At 41.1% G+C, this 16,000-nt stretch overlaps 1 protein-coding gene across 2 annotated transcripts in view; it reads right to left on the bottom strand.

Annotated features, from left to right (window-relative positions):
* Als2 (Amyotrophic lateral sclerosis 2) overlaps positions 1–15,634 on the bottom strand; it is an 85,869-nt gene extending 70,235 nt beyond the window's left edge. For both annotated transcript variants that reach the window (XM_075676576.1, XM_075676585.1), the window contains exons 1-3: positions 15,405–15,634; positions 13,146–14,771; positions 6,982–7,162 (exon numbers count right to left, since the gene is read on the bottom strand). In XM_075676576.1, coding sequence (XP_075532691.1) covers positions 6,982–7,162; positions 13,146–14,771; positions 15,405–15,421 — 1,824 coding nt within the window. In that variant the 5' untranslated portion in view covers positions 15,422–15,634. The remainder of the gene's footprint in view (positions 1–6,981; positions 7,163–13,145; positions 14,772–15,404) is intronic.
* Positions 15,635–16,000: the final 366 nt, after the last annotated feature.

Raw genomic sequence — 16,000 nt, 5'->3', positions numbered from 1 at the left:
AGGCAGCATTAGGACAGCATGCCCCATTCTGAAGCACGAAGAAGTCAACTGCAGCAAGGCATATGTGCGAGCTAGCTGTTTGACTTATCATGGTGAAGAACACTGAGACCAAGGGATAACAGCTTACACAGTCTGTAAGCTGCTGTCCCACCTTTGTGCTGTTCATTTTCCATGACAAAGTGAGCTGCTATGTTTGAGCAAGAAATGGAAAGCCTCCAAGATGACCTCCATTCTGATGAGCCTGCCAAAGGCAGCTATGCAATAATATATCCACAGTGCACATGATAACGTGTTGACATGTTACCACCCAGATAGTTGCTGAGGTTGTCTGCCATAGTGAAAACAATGCTCAGACTACCTTCACACAAAAAACTTAAACAAGATTGGTCTGAAGGTCACTCATACATTATAGAAAAATACATCATGTGCAGCAAGACCAGTCCTTTAGGAGCAAACCCTGTAAGGTCGTTTCCTGCCTGGCATGTGACTGTTGACACCTGGTTCCTCATATTCAAACTAGAGAGAAAAGCCCGGTCAGAGTAATAGGGATGCCCTTCCAACCTACTGCCAATTAAGAATAGGCTTGTCCTGACAACTGGCAAAGTGACAGCCATAATTTTTAGTGATCAGGCATGTGTGCTGCTCATCCATCCATAAATGCTGCTCGTTCACAGCATGACAAAACTATGTTATAGAGAAGTGGTTCCCAAAGTGGGTTCCGCGAGCAGCCAGAATGAGTCCAATCTCATCTTTCCTTCAGTGGATTTTTAACATTAGAGTTCGAATTCAACAATTAAACCACCACAGTCACAGTTTGGTAGATTTCTTGAGAAAGACCATCATGGCATCGGCATTCAAGACTAATTGCTGTGCTATTCGTAGGGTCACGATATCTACACTGGACAAGAACGGGCTTTTATGTCCTGCAAGCTGAAAGAAACTTTTGAATCTAGCGCTGTGTCAACTCGTCGATGTATGACAAGGGCCATCAGCATAGTGCAAGGATATACAGGGCGCATCTACGGTAAAGGCACCCTGATGTTGTCACGGAGTAGTTTTTATATATGCAGGCTGTTTTAATTCCACACTGTGTCTGTATGTGCTTTGCCAAGAAAAAAAATGCGGAACAACCACCTTGATTTGAACACCCTCCCACGTGGCAAAGGTGTGGGCTTTTAGTGTTACCACTGCGATAGGTATGTGCATCAAAGACGACTCTACAGTGCGAATAACTTACAATGTTTGTAAGCAATAACAAAATAAATAAGCAAACTTTCGTGCATCCCACACTTTCTTTGCATTAGGACTCTGCTATGCGGTAAATAGAGCGGTTGCCGTTTTGCTGGTGCATGCTGCATTACGAAGCGCAGAGAAATAAGGGGAAGAAAATTAATTTCGGGTGTTATTTTACTATTGTGAGTTCCCCATTCAAAGATGACGGGCTTTGAGATCAAAGATAGTGCACTGAACCGTAAATATTGAAGACTTTAAGCTCCCATGGTGTTGATTTGTTTATTCTTGTCTTACTCAAGTGGCATTGAGTCTGAACACTCAGTTCGTGTAACTGATGCCTCAACTTCTGGTGAAATCATTTAAACATGCTCACGCACAACATGGTAGCCAAGAAGATGGTTATAAAGGCATGTAGGATTATATTCACTTAATCTTAACTTTACAAAAGATATCTCTTCAAGCAGCCTACAAATGTAAGTACGACGATGGTAAAACAATACAGCAAACAACCTAAGGCGTAAGTGACACTGAACCATACACAGATTACCCTGTTTAAATGATTCGATAATTTGTGGATGTCTTTTGTTCTGTTTTTTCAGTCGCTAAATTGATTCATCCCAACAATCATCGAAAGAATCATTGCAAGGCCACGAATAAGCACAGTGGTGAGAAAAAGAAGTAGAAGGGGGAGGGGGTTCCGCATCACTCTGGGAAGGCACAGGTGGGGTACCTCAAAGCCAGAAAGAATGGAAGCTGTGGTACAATGGCTGCAATCATCTCCAACAGGTTTTCTATCATAAACTGTGTTGATTGAATCTTAAGAAACTAGTGAATTGCGCTGTTCGTTAAGAAAGGTGTCTAGGAAAGTGGCATTTCCATGACCCTTAATTTTTGCAGGCTTTCCACGATTTGAATGAAATATCTGGGAAAGGCGAAATAGTTGTTTCTAAAGCATCAATGTTCTGTGTCTGCCAACTTATTTGGAATAATTACTAGCAGTGAGTCATAATTATTAGTGACAGGCATACAAGTTAATCATGTATCTTATGTATAGAAGTGATAACATTGGCCAGTTTACCAACATTGAAACAGAACAACGCGAAGGATGTGGACATAGAAAAGGCACCTATTGTCTTTTCTGTCCCTTTTCTACATTTGAATCCTTAACAGTATCCTAACCACATCTCAGCACATTCTAATATGAAGAGAGGCCAACCAAGTTGCCAGTTTCCTGAGTTACGTGGAAACTTTATTTAGGCATGGTGTCTAATTGGTCTAACCATAACATCAAGAATTTTTTGTCTAAGAGCATTTAAGGTGAAAATTCCCTGTTCATTCCACAATATTTAAGAAATACAAGGTTGCCCAACGATACCAGTTCACTAGGCATGTACTCATGATAGTTGCAGTGTCAATATTAAAAAAACATTTTGTTGACCCTTCGCCTGATTATGATATTTATTTATTTATGCAATACATCACATGACCTATTCCTTTTTTTTCTTTTTACCAGCCAAATTTCCATTTTTCCTTCCCAGGGAAGGAAAAATGGAAACATCAGGCAATGCTGGACAAAATGTGTGGGAGACAGCATTGAAAAATTACGCTAGTTCATTTATTCCAACCACTTACTCCCAAGTTAAGCTGCGAATTTGTGGGCTAATCCGCATATAGTGAATTTCCAAGTTTTTTTTTTCTCATTTTCACTGCAGATCCATTACACGCACTCAATCAACAACTGGTTGTAGAACTTGATATGTTGTAACGCAATACTATTCTGATAACTTGAAAGAGCCATTATACACTGGCATTAGTAGTGCTCCTTTACGTGTTATGTTTTATCTCAATTTATTTAGTTGTGAGCACTAGTAAAAACCATGATTTCATTTAAGGCAAGAATTTTAATCACAAACAGTAGGTCAAGGAGCTTGGCACTTGCTGACATGTTGCATTTTCTTACCATTGGTGTTTCTACAAAAAAAAAAATAATATGAGACAGAGACTTTGGGGACAAAACTTATATTTACACACTGCTGCGCATTCAAGCACACTTCCCAAACAAAACAGATGATTCAGGGATAAATGATAAAGTTAATGTCAGAAAGCATGAAGCTTTCCATTTCATTTGAATTTACTATGGTACATTTTCCTTGAAAGCAAGCAGCACAATTTATCCCAAATAACCCTTGGTTAGATATAATTTCCAAATGGAAACAAAACTATAAAGAAACTAATAATTTTTCTTTTTTTTTTTTTTTGCAGAACCAACTTCTTAAGAAGGGTACTGGTTTGGGCTAGTTGGTTACAATTCATGATCAATTTTATTTCCGCACCACTTGGAACGAGGAATGGGGAACGTCAGACACAAGCACAAACTTTCAACTGGTTTTAATGGTAGGAAGTCAAGTGGTTTATATGTACACATGAATGTGACCGAGCAAGAAATACATAATAAAATATGCATGTGCAATCAACAAGACAGACTTGCACATGTGCATTTGCAATAGCAAGATAGTGAGAGAAATAAACTTTACTGCTAGACCAGGCTTCTTGAGCCCTAAGGTGGGTGGCCTCCTCAGTCCAGGTAGCCATGGCTCGCTGCCGCCACCCGAGCAAGATAAATTCTAAATAATACTTGTGATACCCAATGCAGACATGTCGCTAGCCTACACATCTACCGCTCCGCTTTTGCAAAATCCAACCCCATTAAGATAACTAAGTTCTTTTTGTGATAGTCCCAATGAAGCCATGCTGACAGTTTTTCCCAAGGCGCTGAATTTTTTTTTCTCCCTTTGATTATCTCACATGTCTGATTGTTGTACTTAGCTTCAACCTTGCAGTCACTGAACGACTTGCAACCACCATCCCAACAGTGTAAACCCAGGTGCCCTTGCACCGTCCTGTATACATTATTGTTATGTTCCCGAAGCCTATCATTCAGGCATCTGCCCGTTTGACCAATGCACTTTTTCCTGCAGTAAAGCGGGATCTCGTACACCACATTTTCTGCACAATCTATGCACCGGTTTCTGTGGTTCTTTGTACATGTCGCCTTGCTTGTACTGCTTTCTGCCTTGCTTGTACTGCTTTCCTTCTTTTCTTTACACCGTGACACTAAATTGTGGGACGCTGTAAAAACCACTTTTACCCCAACACAGCCTCCAATCTTTTTTAGACGATGTGAGACGTTATGAAAGTACGGTATTACAGCTGTACCTCGAGCCCACTCATCTTGGTCTCAGATCGCCTTGGTTCAGTATGTCGCCCAGACCCCCTGGTAGCTCGCAACAAAGACTCCGCAACAGATACAATGACATCCCCTGAAAAGGACTCGGGAAACAAAAAGACTCAGGGAACTCACAGTTCAAGTGATGTAGCTGAGGTGCTGGGGAGCTTTAGATCAGACCCAAGTCCTTTGATGCTAACTAACGAATTAACTGAAGATGGATCTATCTGGTTCCTGGACTAAAAGCTATCCTTCTCAGATTCACACGTTTGTTGGAAATACGAGCCACAAGCAAATCAGCCTCTGCTGCCCTATTGTTCGAGCCATTCGAAGCTGGTGAAAAGGGGGGTAGCAAGTACATGCTTAAAGAATGCCCTGCAGAAGTCTTGCCACCCCGTAGTGGAAAGTAACTTTTAGCCCCAGGTTGGATGGCTCCAGCAGACAGGATATCCAGGGGATGTCGTTTCCGTTGCGGAGCCTTTGTTGCGAGCTATCAGGCAGTTTGGGGGACGTACCGAACCGAGGCAATCTGAGACCGAGATGAGTCAGGCTCAAGGGACGGCTGTAATATCATACTTTCATAACATCTCACATCGGCTAAAAAAGATTGGAGGCAGTGTTGGGGTAAAAGTGGTTTTTACAGCGCCCCACAAGTTAGCGTCACTATTTAAAGAATAGGGGGAAAGCAGTACAAGCAAGGTGACATGTACAAAGAACCACAGGGACCGGTATATAGATTGTGCAGAAAATGTGGTGTACGAGATCCCGCTTTACTGCAGGAAAAAATACATTGGCCAAATCGGCAGATGCCTGAATGGTAGGCTTCGGGCACATAACAATAATGTATACAGGATGGTGCAAGGGCATCTGGGTTTACACTGTCAGGATTGCGTTTGCAAGTCACTGTTCAGTGACTGCAAGGTTGTAGCTAAGCACAACAATCAGACAACACATGAGATAACTGAAGGGGGGAAAAAAATCGCCTTGGGAAAAACTGTAAAGAACTTAGTTATCCTAATGGGGTCAGATTTTGCGAAAGTGGAGCGATAGATGTGTAGGCCAGCGACCTGTCTGCCTTGGGTATCACAAGTATTAATTAGAATTTATCTCACTATTGCGAATGCATGCGTGCGTCTGTCTTGTTGACTGCACATGCATATTTTATTACGTATTTCATGTTAGATCACATTCATGTGTGTATATAAACCACTTGACTTCCTACCATTAAAACCAGTTTAAAGTTTGCATTTGTGTCTGACATTCCCTAGTCCTCGCTCCAAGTAGTGCGCAAATAACATTGTTCACAAGAAGCATAGGAATGTTTAACCATATTAGCTGTCCTAACCCTTTGATGGACACAACAAAAGATTGTATTGTTCTTGTGCCTAAAGCATTACAAGTACATTCTTGATGAGGCATTTACAAAAACTTTGATCTGAAAGCTGACAAGCATTTTGTATGCGAGAAAAAAAGTGGGACATGCATGTTCCCCTGCTCATAAACCACATTTTCATCAAGGGGAGCATTACATGACCATGTTGCTTACTTCTACCACCTAATGGATGCCTGTAATGTAATCGGAAGCAGCCTATGTACACTATTACTATTGCGCTCAGTATGAGCTACAAAGTGCAAGTGCTTTGCCATGCGTTTTCACATTGTAGCTCATAATGAGCATGACAGTACACTATACAAGGTGCATATGCATGTTTACATGTTTTGTTTTGTTCAGTAAGCACCCTTTATACTAGCAACTTCTTTTATAGCTGCTCATTATCACAAAAGTTCCCTGAAAACAGATGCTCCATGGAAAGCCTCAAAGGCTACGCTTCTCATATCTGATGCTATGATGTGTGCATGAGGCTAATGGATAATTCATTATTGGTAAATGTGGATATGACAAATTCAAATGCCTAACCCCACTAAAGTCATATTAACACACAGCTGTCATGGAAACACGTCAAGTATTTTCAGTAAACGAATATGGGGGGAAATTGGCTTGGGCTGTTCCTGTGTCTTTACTCTGGTACAAGAAAGAAATTTTGCTGAAAAGAGTCACCATTTATCATTTTGGTGGCTTGAAGAAAGCTGAAATAAACAACAAAACATAGTGTACAAAGAAGAGGAAGTAAACAATTGCTGTAACTGTGCAGCCTTGTTGATGAATAAGAAAATTAATGTAAAAAAATGAAAGAAAAACAATATTCTAACAAAGACCAGAAATATAGCTGCACAGCAAAGTTCAATTGTGGTAGTTGTTAAATTTCACCATTGCTGTGCAGTGAATTTGCCGTGAAAAGTGAGACCAATATGTCTTGCTGTCCATCAAAGAGTTAAACTGAATATAAAAGAACTGAAAATACATTTTTTAGACTATTTGGAACCAGAAAATGTACCCTGTGAGCATAGTAATTTCTTCATTATGATTTGTTCACAAGGATGCAGTACCAACCAGGCACATGCAGGCATACAGGCATCTGCATGCAGGAAACAATGGTCTACAGTGGTTATTCAAAACTTACAGCAACCAGCTTAGGAGTGGAAATGCATTTGGCAGCAGGATTGTGACCAAGCTGTGAAACATCATTCAAGCCCCAACTGAACACGCTGAAGCTGCAGGTGAGAGCCAGTGAGTGACCATGGCCAGCGCTCACTTTCAACACGCCAGAGTCATTCAGGTGCTTCATCAGGCAGGGCTGCATTCTGAAGAATGTGAAGGTGCACTCAGAGACCATCTCTAAATGCCCTGGCAACCCCACAAGTCACAGGCACTACATTTTAGTGAACAATGACACAAATGGTCATAAGGTAAAATGCATCCAATTAGTTGATATGACAGTACAGTGGGCAGTAACTGCACCAGTTTAGATAAGTAAACAACACTGGTTTGGTGCAGGTTGCTTGTTTCAGCTTAGCTATACTGAACAAACCAAGTAAAAGATAAGGCAAATAAAAGTGAGCAAAACACCATAAATCAAAACCTACACCACTAGAAAGCTGCAGCTTGGTCCTTTTCTTTAATGATCAACTTGTTTTAGAAAGTGCATACGGGTTTGAAAACAAAAGCTAGGGCGTCCCAAAATATTTACAGCATCATCTACATGAAGTTCTAACAAGCTCATTAAATTTAAAAGGTAAAATATTAACAAATATGATCATTCTTTTTAAACATTGAGCTCTATTATGATAATAAATTTATATGAGGGTCAGTCAAATTAAAACTGCAAATGTGTAACAAAAAAGCGAGAGATGGTGCCAGTAGCCTGCACATTGGCAGACATGTTCCTAACAAAACGCCGGATGTTCACAAGGTGGCAGCATTGCACAGATGAAGAAACACCGGCATAGAAACAGTATAAAAATGGCCACCCCACTAGCAAAATGCACCAGGGAGAAACAGCGTTCTGTTATTCGGTTTCTGCATAATCAAGGCGTGAAGCCCATCAAAATTCAGTGCAGAATGAAAGTCCAGTATAGTAATGCACATGTGTCACAGTAGGAAGTCCATGAATGGAGCCACAAATTAGCAGACGGTACAATATCCGTGGCCGATGCTCCTCGCCTGGGTTAGGCACACCCCCCTGTGAGTCCCGAAAACATTGCAGCCATTGAAGACATCGTGACGGAAAACCGCTGAGTGACACTGGATAACATTTCAGCAAGTGTAAACATCAGTCATGGTTCAGCATACCCCAATTTGCAAGATGTGCTTGGATTTTTCAAAGTGTCTGCAGGGTCAGTGCACAAGCAGCTGACTCCTGAATTGGAACAGCAACGTGTTGATGCCTGTGAACAACTTCTGTGGCACAATGATCAAGAAGGGGATGCCTTCCTTGTAAAAATTGTCACCAGGGATGAAACATGGGTTCACTATCACCAACCAGAAATGAAGAGAGCAAGTAAGGAATGGTGCTATTTCTCATCACCTCAAACTAAAGAAGTTTCGAACACAGCCATAAATTAAACAGGGAACATTATACTGAGCCTCTTTTGGGACAAGAAAGGCGTATTCTTGGAGCACTACATGTCGCAAGGGACCACTATTACTCATGAACCATATTCTGACCTATTAAAAAAGCATCTTCAGCCTGCAACCAAATCAAAATGCCGAGAATTGCTGTCTGCAGGTGTTCTGTTGCAACATGAAAATACATGGTTTCAACAACCCGTGCAACAGTTGTGACAATAACACACCTTGGCTAGCATTCTGTGCCTTTTTCAATGCTGATGCCTTTCAGCGCTTCATACGTTCGTGACCACTTTCAACACTATGCCCGGAACGGAGCATCATTCGACCACTCACAAAGCCGAAAAGTGCCAAAAGGCTTTAGCATCAGGAAAAGGCATTGTTATAAAATCATGGCCCTGAAGTTTGAGTGCCTTCTGCAATCACTATCCTTACCAGACCTTGCCCGAGCGACTTCGATATGTTCAGACCACTGAAAGAAGCCCTGGGTGGCAAGACGTTTTGTTCTGATGAAGAGGAATGTCAGGCACTGCACAAGTGGTTGTTCATGTTCCCAAATGAATTCTTTTCCACAGTAATACAGGCACTTTCTAAGCGCTCGCGAACTTGCACTGAGCGTGGGGATTTGCGGTTTTTATTTGACTCACCCTTGTAAATAAATAAATAAACAAATGTATATATATGGGATGATCATTTGTAAGCTTTACGGAATTTAAAAATTAAATTTTGGAGTTTTACGTGCCAAAACCATTACATGATTATGAGGCATGCCATAGTGGGGGACTCCGAATTAAGTTTGGCCAACTGGTGTTTTTTTATGTGCACCCAATGCACAGAACACAGGTATTTTTGCATTTCAGCCACATCGAAATGTGGCTGCCATGGCAGGATTTGATCTCGCGTCCTTGGGCTTAGCAGTGCAATGCCAAAGAAACTGCACCACAAGGCCAGGTTACACAATAGCCTAATCTTAGTCCTTGAGCTCGATGACTCAAAGATACGGACATCATTTGCATGAGAAGTTGAAACACATAATTAACTAATTGACAAAAATTCACAGAAAACTTCATTAATTACTTTACAATACATACTGCAATTTACGAATTACAGCTGGTGAGTTTGCAAGGCATACCCACTTGGAACAAATTTTGAGGCTGGCACAGGTTTCGAGATATGCACCATCAAACTCACAGTAAAAATGCACTCTTGTTTTAATTACCTTTTTAACAACATGCTCATATATACATTGAAACACAAAAGTAACTAGAACGCCCATGTATTTCGTCGCACACTTTGGCAATGAATATCTTGAAACTAGTGTCATCCTGAAAATTCATTGCAAATTGCCTGGCTACAATTCGTAAATGGCAATATGTGCTGTAAAGTAACTAATTAAGGAATTAATTAGCTGAATACATGTTTCAATTTCTCATGCTTTCCCCCCCTCCCCCAGATAATCCAACTCAAGGAGTAGAATTATGCTATCTGCCAGAGGCTATATTTAAAAAGTGTGTGTGCGCACGCACGTACACATTGGTCTGAGGATGATTTCATATCTACATAGAAAGGAAAACATTTTATGTGACATTGTTCCCAAAATCGTACAAGTACAATTCAGTTTCAAAATCAAAGTTTAGAGTAAAGTATCATAATGTTTGAACTAGTTTATTCTTTAAACAGGTGCAGTAATATCTCTTCAGCAATGAATTCCCACCAGTGAATTATCACTTTACTTAAAGGTGCACTTACACAAAATTTCAGCTTGAGAAGTTTGTGTTGTCCAATTTTTCTATATAAATAGGCATCTCTGGCAACAACTGTATTTCAACACCAAGTTTCAAGACCATGTGTGTGGTTGACTTCAAACAGTAGCATCTTATGATATTCAGATCAACTAGAAGAATTCTGTGGCTCCTAGCTCACTGTGACATACCACGAGGAGTGCTGTCACTACCAATTGGTATGCTCACACTTGTGGCACACAACAGGAAAAGACGCTACTTTTCTGCTGGATTACTTTCCTGATTTTTTTTTTAGCTCCATCGTTTTTCCATGTGTGCAATTCAAGTAATAGATTAGAAATAGATTCCAGCTTAGAGAAAATCATCGGCCTCACTTGACAGCGGCTATAGGGACAACCATGATTCAGACGCTGACAATATGGTGCAGCACATGTGTGACTAGCAGACGATTTCTGAAACTGACAACTGAACTATCACACTCCCTCATGTCCTTGGTTTGTGAGCTCTAGTAGTGAGCTGCATGGTCACGTGATTAACATCTACCATTGCCACTGTATGATGCTTTAATCCATTCACCTTTTGCCACCAATTTATATTTATATATTATTTATGTCAAAGTACCCCAAAGGCCCCCTTGCAAGGGTATTACAAAAGGAGGAGGGGGATATTAAATGAAGTATAGTTATAGCAACAAATATTTAAAACAACACAGGCAAAGCACGGACACCAATGCGTGAAAACAAAATTACATGGTAAAATATACAGGTTGTTTCAGCGCACACTTTCAGAATTTTTTAAAGGTTCCCAGTGGCAGATAGCTCAATTCTAGTTCATGAGGTGGTCTACTCGAAGTGGCAGACACTACTTGCACAAAAAACTGAAATGCAAAATTGTCTAATTAACAAAAATTTACTAATTAACGTTAAAATTAATTACCTTGTGACCCATATTGCAATTTAATATTTCTAGCTGTGGAGTTCACAAGGTGGATCCACTTGGAACAAATTCTCGGGACACCAGTTTCGAGATATGAATTTTCAAATTATAGAGAGAAATGTATTGTCTCAAAGCTACACCTGGGCGATGAAGAGATTCATTTGACCTCACATTTGATTCATTTTGACCTCGCAGGGGTTTCAATATGATAATGAGTGTACACATGATATGCAACCAAACAGATATTGCAAATTGAGAGAAGCACCCTTGAATGTGATGACATATAATTGTGATGACATAGAAGAAAAAGCATTTTCCAGCCTTGGAAGTTATTTTTGTGCACTGTTTTAAGAAGAATTCGTAAAAACACTGCCGTGTTTTTCTAGTGCTGTTTAACCATGAAAGAATTCTTTATCAGCACAAATAAATACAACGCACTTCTTCTTAGCTCTAGTTATGATTACGCAGCCACTTTTGCTGTTTTGTATCAAAATACAATGTTGACATAAACTGCACATACTATCTGTAGAGGTTCTCTATTCTTCCATATAAACTGCAGTGGTTGTGGAGGCCCTCATTGTCAAGACAGAGCCGAATCTGCACAAGATTTTTGGTTTTCAACCCTACCATAACTGCATGAGGTGCATTTTTTATTCTCAATAGTTGCAAACTTTTGGCATACTGCAGTAGGTTGTCTAAGCATAATGCTGCACTTATGCAAAATTTTGAGACAGATGCTATTGTCAAGGCCACATCTCTCCTCAACCACCCAGTACATACAATGTCACGATAAGCTTTATTTGTAGTTGCACGACTACGAAGTGAAAGCTTGTCATAAGGCGTCGCATCAGATGCAACGCCTGATGTAAAGATGTAAACAGAGCTCTCCAGAAATCCACAAGGTAGCAGGGGTATCAAGAAAAAAATATTTTTCATTGCACAACTGCAGCAGAATCCCTTGTAATAATGTGGATGACAGATTTTTGAAGCTTCAGCTTTACAGCCTCTTTAAAAAGGTATACATGCCAGGCCAGCAAACAGCCACTGCTTGAATTATCAGCTGCAAGGGTCTGTGTACTGGAGATCCACAATACTAGAAGCATCTTGTAACAAGATGGCACAACCACTCAGCCTTGAAATAAATATGTTAATAAGCATGGTTTGACTTGTGCTGGGCCCCACTTCATGATATGACGGAGACAATGATCCCAGAATACAGTGAATCGCACTTTTCATCTACAGTCAAAACGTCAATATAGCAAACACTGACACAACAAATTATTGGATATAAGAATGTAAATTTTTAAAATTTTACTGCCTATAATCGGCATGTAACAAATATATACTTATAACAAATATCAGAAATAACGAAGGTATGGTTGCATCAAAAGTGACTTCATTATAATGAAGTAATGAAGTACAATAATTAAGTACATTTCAAAGAACAAGTCAAACTTCAAACCTCCTGTAAATGATATTATACATGCAGACAAACTAAAAGTACCTTATCTAGACAAGGGGCAAATTTTTATGGCAAGTAGCAATAACATAAAAGACATTTTAGTTTTTGTTGCCAACAGGGCCAAACAACTGCCAAGCTTCTTTTGCAGTACTGAAACACTAGTCACTCACAGTAACAATCATAAAAATACAAAACTGTTTGCTTGACATAGGTAAATGCACTGTGTATCCAGATTCATAGCTTAATGTTGTGTCGGCAGCGGCAGGCAAGTGGGGGCCCGCGACCAGCGAACGCGCGGCGAGCGCCGACGCAGAGAGGGAGACGCGGAGCTAACTGCTCCTGATGAAAACTGGACTAGGACTGAGCCGGCTCGCGGTCGTTTATTACTAAAAAGGACTTCACACGCCAGATGACACCTCCTGATTGGTCCCAGCTCGTCACAGGACAGAACGGGGGTGCGCCATCTAGCTAAACTACTACGAAACATAAATGTATGATAACACAGAGATCTGGCAGGGGGCGACACTATACTACACTTAATGTGTGGTAAATCAACATATATAAGTAAAAAAGTGTTACCTGTCAAGGTCATCACCATGTCCAAGTTGACCATAGGATCCCTTGCCCCAGCTCCAAACTTGAGTGATCATGCTCTGCTTGGGCAGCTGCAGTTCTCTGACATCAGAAGATCGTGGGGAGCTTTTATACTGCTCTAAATGGCCTTCTGTTTTTTTGGAATGGCAAGTGTCTGGAATTTGGTCAGACTCAACCAACTCAAATGATTCAGCAGACCCACTACGAGATCCTGCTGTGCTAACCTGAGGTGCAAACGAGACAAAATTTAAGTGGTCGACAAAAAGTGAAGTGACACGAGAAAACATGTTTTTGACAGCAACCGACGAAGTACTTGAAGAAATTTCTTTGCTAGGTTCACTGACTGAGTCCTCTGCCAGAGACTTTCGTGTTTTAGATTGTGGCTTGTGACCAAGCTGTCTGTCAAGGAACTCCATAGCATGTTCAGGGTTGAGGATGGATGAAGTCCGCTTTGAAGGCACAGATGCTGACCTCAAACGCTGCATAGAAACTTGTCCTCTTCTCAGTTCTATCCCTTCAAATTCATCCTGAGCAGCTTCCTCGGCCTTGCTAGCATCTATTTCTTGCTGCTTAATTTCAGTAGACGCAGCAGTTTCCTCAGCATTATTTGTGATATCGGCATTTACAGGTGGTTCAGAAATTAGCAACGTCTGAGCTTTACCGTCATGGTGGACATCATTATTCCAACAAGGTAGGTCTTGCACTTGCAGGCCAGTATAGAGTAAATGGTCTTTATATGCACTTGACGAATCTTGCAAAGTTGTTGAGTCACACCCTTCTACCAAACCCTGATTTCCTGTGATAGCTACTACACCAGCATCTGCAATTTTCTCTGTTACTTGAAGTGCTTCAGTTTCATCTTCTGCAGAGATGGGTTTTGAGACCATGCAAGGCAAACCAAGAGGGCAGGTAGACGATTTTACCACACAAGTACTGCATGTGATAGGATTGTTGTCAGTGACAGGTGGGATGTTTTCTGTCACAGCCAAACTATGTGTTGCACCGCATGCCACTGACAGAACTTTTTTTTCCTTCAAGAAGTCAATTCTCTTTGGTAAACTCTTCGTAGCTGCATTGAGCCCAAGCTGGGGGCCTGTGCCCCAAGCAAACACTTTATGGTTATTTGTTAACGCCAGTGTATGAACAGGTCCACATGAAATACTGATCATAAGTGCGTGAGCAGTAACTATGGAACCACAAACTTTGCACTTGCCAAGTTCTTCTTCGACCTCAACTTTTTTGGGGCTAAGAACATTGTCCTCAAGAAACCCACATTGCCCTTGGTTGTTGAGTCCCCACATATAGACAAAACCATCAACTGTCAGCGCTGCACTGTGGTTTGGTCCGCACGCTATGTCCTTTGCAGTATGTTTCACTCCAGTAACATGGTATGGTACTGTTGAATACTCAACAGTGTTTCCAGTGCCAAGCTGCCCAAAATTATTTTTCCCGAAGGCGAATACTGCGCCATTATCGGTAAGAAAAAGGCAGTGGTGCGTTCCAAAACTAAGGGATGTCACGGTATATTTGCCGATGGTTATGGATGACAAGGGACTATTGCATGTCCACAGTACACCTTGTACCTCAGGCGATTTGTCTTCGTCTGGTGTTCTGCAAATAGATATCGCCAAAGGTTACTTCTGCTAAATATGCTCACAACGCGTTGGTCATTACAGTGGTATACACATAACAGTGCTGAATTTACGAAAATATTTAAACATAAATAGCTGCTCACATAATCGCCGCGCAAATACCCATTTTGAAAAAAAAAAACATATATGCAGCAGTCCCACAGTTACAGCGTTTTCCTAAACACGGGACACAGGTGAGCAAATAACAAGCGCTCCACTATCTGTGGGTCAATATCCTACACCGCTGATACATGTGGCCGCGTTAGAAATACGAGTACAGTATACTCTTTGCTTGTCAACAAAGGTGACTCCAGATAGAGGATATAATTTCAAATTAAACAAAACAGTTTTATGGTTGCAAACAAAACTACATGAGGCGACGCCAACAAGTGTTTCCAACTGTGCACTCTAAAACTCGGGCAAGGTAAACACGAAAGCGATCCACAATAGACATGCGTAGCAGCAGGGCAGCGTAACTGTAGATGTAGACCATTGTGATATACTGGTACGCAAAAATAGTTGATGAACCACAAACACGCGCGACGTAACCACTTTTTCCTTTTCTTACTGCACAACAGAAACCAACACCATTCATACTAGAAAGCGTACTCACTCTTCGATCACACCCATGATTTGCTATGTTTAATCTGCCCGTTTATCATCCATTGAATTCCGTGTAGTTCACAAGCTGCCTTCTCAAACGGCTGCATCACTGACAACAAAGCATAAACGAATGTCAACGCATTGCGAATATACGTAGTTCTTGATCATTCCACTTCAACACTCGCAAACATCGCCAATAACTACGTTACCAAACTGCCGTACACATGATAAAACGAAACCTGGACAATCTGGACCCAGTGTTGCCCGAGTTGATACTTCGATCTTGGATTTTTCCACTGGCTGCCCTACGGAACTGCTAGTTTTCGATTTCCCCTTTGCTGTGCTTGCAATGCAGCGCTAAGCGCGAAATCTTTTTTTTCGAAAACACTAAGCGAAATATGCAGGACCCTTCACGAAAAATTCGAATGTGGATCGATCCATAAGGTAGTAGTATTAAAGCGAGGGCCGATCACGAAGGCTGTGCAGTCTGTATTTGTGAACCGATCTCAAGGGCAGCACAGCCTGAAATCTCTTATAATTGATGCGGTGCTGGGAAAAATCTAACTCGCGTCATACGGGTTCCACAAGCACAACAGCTCGGCGCTT

The sequence above is a fragment of the Dermacentor variabilis genome, chromosome 1 (genome assembly GCF_050947875.1).
Source record: "Dermacentor variabilis isolate Ectoservices chromosome 1, ASM5094787v1, whole genome shotgun sequence".
NCBI classification, from domain to species: domain Eukaryota; kingdom Metazoa; phylum Arthropoda; class Arachnida; order Ixodida; family Ixodidae; genus Dermacentor; species Dermacentor variabilis.
This window is presented reverse-complemented; position numbering and strand designations above follow the sequence as displayed.